The sequence below is a fragment of the Gadus macrocephalus genome, chromosome 9, assembly GCF_031168955.1.
Source record: "Gadus macrocephalus chromosome 9, ASM3116895v1".
NCBI classification, from domain to species: Eukaryota; Metazoa; Chordata; class Actinopteri; order Gadiformes; family Gadidae; genus Gadus; species Gadus macrocephalus.
In genome coordinates, this window is record NC_082390.1 from 6,100,408 (window position 1) to 6,109,603 (window position 9,196).

Genomic DNA, 9,196 nt, shown 5'->3' on the forward strand with positions numbered 1-9,196 from the left:
AGACGGGCTTGGCGTCCGCAGACTCGTCCAGCTGTTTCTTCTTCTCCACTGCATCGGCCCTCCTCTTCTCGATCTCCTCCCTCATCCTCTTCCTCTCCTCCTGATGTCCGAGACAACAACACAAGCTTCCTCAACCACGTTGCGCGTTCAATTCCTTATTCCACTACATCTCTTTCATTCAACCTCCACAAGAATAGTTTTTTTGTTGTTGTTGCCTAAAACGCAAGACAGAGAAACTAAATCCAAAAAGTAATCTGTAGTGTAATAGTTGAGGGATCCTGGATTTCATGTTCTCCTATCAGGGACGGTCCATAAAATGAAGTAATACGGTAAACGTCAACAGGGGAACTTCATCATAATTGGCTGATACCTTCGTATCAGCTGTACTGCAGAGGCTTTCTAGTGTCTGTGCTGTAACCTTCATCCGAAGCGACTTTGAGTCGTTTCATTATGGAGACTGTGGACATAGGGGATCGAAAGCAGTACCTTCTGAGTCCAACCCCTTAACCACTAGACCATCCTGCACATTCACATTTACATGTCGGGCATTTAGCTGTTATCCAAAGCGACTTACAATAAGTACATTTGTCAGAAGAAAGAGAAACAACATGATATCGCTGTCGGTACAGTTATGTACATAGAAACAAGTGCCAAGCAATTACAATCGCTAGGTCAACCCATTCCCCCTATACGACATGGACAGCTAGGATAAGATGCTACAGAACGCTAAACACTGTCTTTAAGTGCCTCCACCCATCCTCTTCTCAGCTGATTGGACGTCCCGCAGGTTGTCCCCCTGACACCAAACACGTCCACCATTGGGCCGAAAGGCCTCACCTGTTCCTTGGCCTTCTTGTCGGCCAGGTCCTGCTTCCTCTTCCGGTCCTCCTCCTCGAGCACCTTCTTGCGCTCCTCCCTCTTCTTCTTCAGTCCCTCCAGCTCGGCCCCGGACTGCTGCGCCTTGTGCTTCATCTTCTCCAGCTCCTCGTTCTCCGCGTTGTCCCGTCGCCGCTTCAGCTCCTCCAGCTTCTTCTCCGCCTCCAGCCGCTCCGCCTCCTCCGGGGAGAGGGCACTGTCGCGGCTGGCACACGCACACACACACACACACAGGCAGGCACGCACACACACACACACACACACTCACACACACACACACACACACACACACACACACACACACACACACACACACACACACACACACACACACACACACACACACACACACACACACACAAAGAAACACACTCACACACACACAAAGACACACACACGCAAAGGCAAGCACACACACGCACACACAAAGACTCACACACAGACACACGCACGCGCACACACACACACATACAGAATTGTTTTAAATGTTTGGGGTAACCCTTTACAATGAGGGAAGGTTATTATTATTTATATCACAGATAATCAACAGTTAACTAATGTCTAGTAATCATTTACTAATAGTGTTTAGCTAAAGTTATGGTGTTCAAGTTAACTAAGAAATGTATTTCACATTATTTAACAAGGTCAGGCTTACCCTTACCCACTAACCCTAACCCGTAGCCCTATGATACTGCATTCACTAATGTTAAGGAATGGCTCATTAATGTCCCCTTATTGTAAAGTGTTAGCACGTTTGGAACATCAAGGTGGGATTTTCATGACCAAAGGAGTCCAGCAAGGCTAACCTCGGTGTGGGCTCTGGTTTGTGATGGTTGAGGCCAGGGAAGGCTCCAGTCTGTTTGGTTGGTTCAAGCTGACAAAGAAATTAGATGTTAGAAACCATAAAAACAACCAACAGTTTTGTCAAACACAAAAATGTGACATTCATTGTTTTATCGCAACCTACTAATTACCTTATCCTTGAAACCAAGTCGTTTTGGCTTCTCCTCCTTTGAAGAGAAAACCAAGAAATGGAAAATGATTAATTGAGCTGGAAAGCAATGGCCACATCTTCAGAGAGATCAAATATCGAAGCAGCGGAAAGAGCCATGACAGAGTGGTTCATGTGAAGTGAAGGAAATGCAGAGGTGTGCTCACAACGCTTCACACTGTGCCTGATGGTGACATGAGATGGATGAACGCACGTCCCTAACACAACTGGCAAGCAAAGCCAGAGTGAGCAAACTGTGAACTGCGGCCAAACCAACGAGCATGCCAGCGCAAACACTCAAACTGTCCGGAAGCTTCGAAGTCCCTCTATCACAGCCTGTATTAATGTGTCGGGCCAAGTAAACCAGTGACTACGTTTGAGTTGTGCAGGGTGCTCCGGTTGCAATTTGTGAAAATGCAAGACACACTATGATACCTCCTCTTTCTTCTTCTTCTCCTCCGCCTCCTTCTTCTTCAGTTTATCCTCTTCGTCTCTCTTCTTTCTGTCCGCCGTTTCCTTTTTCAGTTTTTCCTCATCCTCCTTCTTTTTCTTGTCCTCCAGCTCCTTCTTCTTCTGCTTTTCCTCCTGCTCTTTTTTCTTCTTGTCTTCCAATTCCTTTTTCCGCTTTTGCTCCTCTTCCTTATTTTTTTCTTCCATTTCCTTTTTCCGGTTTTGCTCTTCCTCCTTCCTCTTCGCCTCCATTTCCGCTTCCTTGTTCTTCTTCTCCTCGGCCTCCTTCCTGAGCCTCTCCTCCTTTTCTCTTTGCTGCTCCTCTTGTTCTCTCCTCCTTTGTTCCTCCTGCTGCTTTCCCTCTTCCTCCCTCTTCAACTGCTCCTTCTGTCGCCTCGCCTCCTCCTCCTCTCTCCGCTTCCTTTCCTCCTTCTCCTGTTGCTGTTTCTCCTCCTCCTCTCTCTTCTCCCTCTCCTCGTCTGCCTCTCCTGAAACGGACCGCTGTACATCCTGGTCTGATGCTACAACAACCTCCTCCTTAATCTCCTCCTAGAAGGTAACGAGCATTTCATGTTTTTGTAAATACAATGAGAAAAAAAAAAAAAAATACGGTTGGTCTACGATACTGAGCTCAGAGATCCACACCTTTGTCTTTGGTCATTCCCCAACTGGTTCTTCAAGCACCAATAATGCATACGTACATATAACGTGCACAACCTTACCTCCGCCACAACCTCGGGTCCAGCAGCAGCTTCCTCTGTAGGCGCCTCCTCCTCTCGGGACGCGTTCCCCTCGGAAGCCTTCCCTTCTTCTTCGTCCATGCCGTTGGCGGTGATGGTGGGGTCGAACTCCTTCTGTCTCTCCAGGGCCTCCTGCATCCTCTTCTTCCTGCGCTCCTCCCTCTGGGCCAGGCGGTCCAACAGAACCTGGTCATCGGTGTCGCCTCCCTCCGTGGCGGCGGGGGCGTTGTCGGCGGCGGCGGCGGTGTCGGAGCTGGGGTCAGCAGCGTCGTCGCCGGGGCGGGTGTCAGCGTCTGCGGCCTCGTTGGAAGTGGGGTGGTCCGCGGTGGTTTCGTTGGAGAGGGTGGTCTCCATGGTGGTGGTCTCGATCACACTGTGAGAGCATGAGAAAGACGTCATTCGCATGGCAGTGGGACGGAGATGCTGCAATCAGGCTTAATCGGTGGACATTGCACTGCCTACAAATGGGACAGCTTGGTGTTTTTAAATCAGTGAGGGATGCTTTTGAGGATGATTCCTTAAGAGTATATATTTTCGGTGGCGCCTACAGCGAAAGGGAACTTTACGTGGCCACACACACATACAAAAGGTGAGCTCAAGAGCCGGTCTGTTGCGTCAGCTCCAGTTACCGATTTTTGCTGTTTCAATGCTGAATAAATGGGTTCCACCCTGAGACCATGGTGGTACCTGTTGGCGTCGACGACCTCCCCAGCCTCGGCCCCAGTCTCCTCCGGGTCCTTCGTCTTCTTCCTCTCCTCCCTGGCGCGCCTCCTCCTCTCCCGGGAGGCCTCCTCATCGTCTTCGCCGTTGCCCCCGCCCACGCTGAGCCAATGGGAAAGAGGATGTAAGTGTGAGCGTAAGTGGATACTTAATGATGATGATAATGATATGATAATGATAATGATGTATGTTTCTATGGAAACCAAAAAGCTGAAATGCAAGGCAGTTCATAATATATATATATATATATATATATATATATATATATACACACACACAGGGTTCCCAGAGATATTTACTAAAGTGCCAAACAACATTGTCAAAATAACAACTGACACAAGAACATTCAATGAATTTGTGCAATTTAAACTTTTGCATAGGCAGCAACCTAAGCTGTAAAGTGCTGTGGGAAACCCTGATATATATATATATGTATATATATATATATGTATATATATATGTATCGGGATAGATCCATCCTTTAAAACGCAATACTTGAAACCACAACACTGAAACAGTGACCAGAGAGAGCTATCGGTATCAGAGCCCCCCATGATAACCTCAAAATAAAACACTGGGGAACATAAGGTTCTCCAGCATTCGGTCTGCACACATCCTGCAGCTGAACTGGCTGGCAGTGTAAGAGTCTGGTCCAGGGCCAGCGAGACAGCGCTGCCAGGCCCCGTCTCTCAAGGCCCCACCGGCCCTGACCAGGCGGACAGGGAGATCTTGAAACGGCCCATTGACAGAGCAACCAGTATCATTTATTCCAGCTCTTCCCGAGAGTATCCACACACACAAAAACCCGCACAAAATGTTTTGCAGATGTGGCGGGAGAGAAAGAAGACGGCGGAGGCGACCGCAGGAATCCTCTTTGTCTCTGAGCGTAGAGACAGAACACGCTGCGCTAAATGGGGCGGAAAAAACCCAACGGATGCTCTTCCAAGCCACGTCCACCGTGGAAGTAATTCAATTAGGGGTTACTCTACCCCGAAGCAAGAGGCCTACCGTACTTTATACCCCACCCCCATAATGGTTAGCATTGAGACATGAAGCATACTGATGGAAGGGGTGCATGATTGCGGCTCACGTTTCGGGTGAGTAAAGTTGTAGCCGTCTCTATCGGGCTTCCTCATCAGAATGAATCATAGGATGTTTTGTTGTTGTACTCCATATTGAGAGGACACAGAGAGGAAGGGAAGTGTAGTACTTCAAAATCCTAAAGCAACTTAAATAAATCGAAACCTAGACTAAAACTTTCGCCCCATATCGCATGAGAAATGCTGTGGCAGCTTCAAACAGAACAACCTCTCCCGATAATGACAAATCATTAGACAATCAACAATAACCTAAAACGCATTACTACCGTCATAATAACTGACACTCCAATGCTGCTATGCTTCCAAAATGGAGGCCGTCATTGCGAGCTGACGTGTTGATGCACAAGCCCTATAGTCTCAATTGGCTGCTCATTACCCACACACTTTCAGCTGATTACCGGGACACATCACTCAGATGAAAGATATCAGAGTCCAAAACAACAAAACAAGGAACAAGATGCCTCGCCGCTGAAATAAATTAAAACACTGCCAGTCAAAACAATATTTTTCTGTGTTTTATAGCCGATATCAGCCATACAGCCAGACATGCCAGGGTTTGCTTTGGCTGGCAAGACCCGCTGGCTACCAAACTCTGAGAAAATAGTTTGGCATGCCACTCTTGAACCCAGCAAGTCCGTAAAATAGCCTGATAAGACGTCTTACGCCGTGGCAGACAGCCTGGAAGAGAATTAAGTGAGGTTGGGTTGTGATTGATCATGTGAACACGACGACTTCATGATCAATGTACTTTAGCACTCTGCTTCACCTCTTCAGTCCTGTACCACATTACGGCTTCAGTGGAGCTGAACCCAACGTGTAATAAGGGATGCCAGATGCACAACACTACACGAATAGCCCTGTAGCGCATGCCTCATGGCTGTGTGGTGTGATGCGCAGAGCAGCCAACACACTAGGGATGAGGATGACACTTTCATATCCACATGTTCCAAGTGTACACATTTGGGATGATTTTTTGGGGTATGTTTCTCATCTTCTTTCTATCCCTGGTTCCCTACCGAAGAACAAATTGGTATTGCCTGTGTACTGAGATTCTGCTGTTCGACCTTTCGTTATTGAAGGTCTTCTTTGATCTGCCTAGCATGCAAACTAGTCGTTCAAACATTTCTCGACCAGTCCCCTTCCATATGAGGATCTATTATCACGAATGAACTCCATGTGTGTTACATTCTTCATATAAGATGGAGGGGTTTGGGGGTTGGATGAACAGCATAAGGTTGTTTTGTTTGAGATAAGGAGACCATGTCATTACACTCAAATGATTATGGTTAGAGGTTGCTGGTCAGTCAGCAATGTGTCCACGAGAAAAGGGAGGACCATGGTACACACAAATGGCGACACAGGTGGTCAGAGAGAGAGAGAGAGAGAGAGAGAGAGAGAGAGAGAGAGAGAGAGAGAGAGAGAGAGAGAGAGAGAGAGAGAGAGAGAGAAAGCAGCCTATTAGTCTTGAATCATGTGCACACCCTCCGACTCTTGTCTGTTCCATTCGCCTCTCTGACCAAGGTCTGGACGGGCTCAGAAACGAGCGAGGAAGCATAAACTGACAGGCAGAAAATGAGGCAGACGCCACAGACAAAGAAACAGACACTCGACAGACGTATACAATACACTCAATAATACTGGGATAGGTGAGACAAAGGCAAATCTTACCCTTTTACGGTGTGTGTGTGTGTGTGTGTGTGTGTGTGTGTGTGTGTGTGTGTGTGTGTGTGTGTGTGTGTGTGTGTGTGTGTGTGTGTGTGTGTGTGTGTGTGTGTGTGTGTGTGTGTGTGTGTGTGTGTGTGTGTGTATTCAGATTCAGATTCAGAATCACATTATTTTATTAGTCCCCGTGGGGCCATTCGGTTTTACAGCCAACTTTCCTATCAACATGTTCCAAGTATGTGTATGTGTGTATGGTTGTGTGGGTGTGGGTGTGTGTGTATGTATGAGTGTGTCTGTGAGTTTGTGTGTGTGTGTGTGCGTTCATGTGTTATGTGAGGGATGACCGGACCACTCACCCGTCTCCCTCGACGCGCATCTGCTCCCTCCGCTGCCTCCTCAGCTCCATGCGTCGGTCAAAGTCATCGTCCATGATGCCTCAAAGCTTCTGCTGGCGTTCTCACTGGAAACCACACAACCGCCACACCATTAGACACTACTGCTGGGAGCCTTGGCCTCACACCATCACACCTCTACATCTTCACTTTCTTACGCCTTCAAATTTAGGTTCACGCCTTTACACTTGAAAACCCCTGGCTTCACACCTTTACATCTACACTTCTTTAGACCTTGACATAGGGCTTCACACATCTTCACTCCTTCACAACTTACTACTATGGCCCTACACCTTCACTCCTTTACACACTGATACCTTTGCACCCCTATACCTTTACACTCAAGACTGACAATGTAAAACAACATTTATGATTAAATCAAATTCTGCGATAACAAAATGAACAATAAATGAATGGACTAATCAATCATCTCTCCACGATTCTAATTTAAGTCCAAATGCTACGTCACTACTCTAGGTATTCACAACATCAACAACATCTACCAAGCGTAATGTGTCTCCTGTTCTACAGTACCTTAGCAGTGTCTGGGTTTATTCCATGGGCCAACCTTGTATCCTCTGCAGTCTGGTTTGTATCTGACTCTTTCCGCAGCCCAACTAATTCCTGCTTACTCTTCCAGCAGGTTTAACTACCAGAAAAGGAAAAGCCCCCCCCTCTCTCTCTCTCTATCTCTCTCTCTCTCTCTCTCTCTCTCTTTCTCTCTCTCTCTCTCTCTCTCTCTCTCTCTCTCTCTCTCTCTCTCTCTCCTCTCTCTCTCTCTCTCTCTCTCTCTCTCTCTCTCTCTCTCTCTCTCTCTCTCTCTCTCTCTCTCTCTCTCTCTCTCTCTTCATGTTGTGACTTTGTGTGTGGTTGTGCGCGTTGGATAATAGATAAGAGATAATGTGCCTAACATACTGAACCAGGTGTGAAACCATTCGCTCAAAGATGGAGTACTGAGAAAAAGGGCAAGTATCTAAATGATGGTCACTTCAAAGCATCACCTTTTATTCAATGATCATGCTAATTTTCCACTTGCAATTTAAGCTGCCGTAGCAAAAATCTAATAAAATAATCTAAACTAATCTAAAATCTAAAACAATTCTTGAAAATATGCTAATGTAGTTATACACATAGAATAGTTTAGGTTCTAATTGAGTTTGGTAGGTTTTCAGAAAGCTGGAAAGTATTTCTTCCTTTTCTTCAGAAGCAACCAGACTTTCTTCTCTAGAAATTGTAATATATTTAAATAAGGAAATACAATGCACGGGTTGTTTCCCTTTGCTATGAGCTTTTGTGTTTCATTTAATCCATCACAGATGTACTGGAGAAATGTTTATAACATAACTGATTGGTTTTTCATAACTTGATCTGAGAATTTAATCCATCTTCATACACACCATATTGGATGATGAATTAAGCATCTAACTTGATACCGTATTTATGCTAAACTGCTTCCAAATCACATAAGCAAACTATCTATGTAGCAAGTATCTAGCTGGTTCCTCAGATGAGCTATTACAACCCAATGCGTTTCGACTGCAGCTGTAGTTATTGGCACCAGTTGGTTGGAATAGAATTATCCAAGCACAATAGTCAACTCTACAAGATTAATCCAAAGACCAAAGGGAATCTCATCAAAGGAAGATTACAATGAGTTTGTTCACGCTTGATGGAAGCAGTTCTGTCTTTATCTGACTATCTATCTCCCTGTCTCTCTATTGGTCTGTCGGTGTGTGTATATGTCTGTCGTTCTGTCTTTTTGAATTTGCAGATAGGCCGAGAATGCATAAAAGAGGCTTTCATGTACACACATGCACACACAAATGCACAAACCGTATTCACTTTGTCCTATTTTTTAACACTTTAACACAGAAAGCAAACAAGGAAATGTTTCCCATTGAGATATTAGACCAGGCTAAAGTCTGTGAGTATAGCTAGTTTTACATGCATACTTAACCTTATGAGGACATGCAGTTAAATGTGTCCAACGGGACACACGATCTCAAGAGAGCCCCACCAGCTCGCCTGACTGAGCCATCATTATGGTATACAAGCAATTGCATGGCAGTTTATATTTCATGTGGACCTTGGAAGTGACTGCCCATATAAGGCAGTGGAGCCACACTTTTGCTGCACTTCAACTCGCAACATAACGGGACTTATTGACATAGAGCGGTTGCTGGCTTGCCATTAGTAAAGTTCGTTATTTGTCTTGTAAACGGCTACAGAAACACACACAAATATCTACATTAGCTTGACAAATTC

General features: G+C 45.9%; 1 protein-coding gene across 8 annotated transcripts in view; it reads right to left on the reverse strand.

The window, feature by feature from the left end:
- The window catches only part of LOC132464191 (caldesmon-like), a 22,993-nt gene that overhangs the window by 8,652 nt on the left and 5,145 nt on the right, over nt 1-9,196 (reverse strand). For 6 of the 8 annotated variants that reach the window (XR_009527203.1, XR_009527201.1, XR_009527202.1 and 3 more), the window contains exons 2-9: nt 6,896-6,999; nt 3,745-3,879; nt 3,040-3,430; nt 2,303-2,866; nt 1,851-1,886; nt 1,683-1,750; nt 838-1,081; nt 1-100 (exon numbers count right to left, since the gene is read on the reverse strand). The exon at nt 1-100 is cut by the window's left edge and continues 29 nt beyond it. Coding sequence is in view for 5 of the 8 variants with exons in the window: in XM_060060445.1 (XP_059916428.1) it covers nt 1-100; nt 838-1,081; nt 1,683-1,750; nt 1,851-1,886; nt 2,303-2,866; nt 3,040-3,430; nt 3,745-3,879; nt 6,896-6,969 (1,612 nt within the window). In the remaining 3 variants the exon portion in view is untranslated. Of the gene's footprint in view, nt 101-837; nt 1,082-1,682; nt 1,751-1,850; nt 1,887-2,302; nt 2,867-3,039; nt 3,431-3,744; nt 3,880-6,895; nt 7,000-7,465; nt 7,604-9,196 lie in introns of those variants that run through there. The other 2 variants (XM_060060443.1, XM_060060446.1) reach the window with 2 other exon arrangements.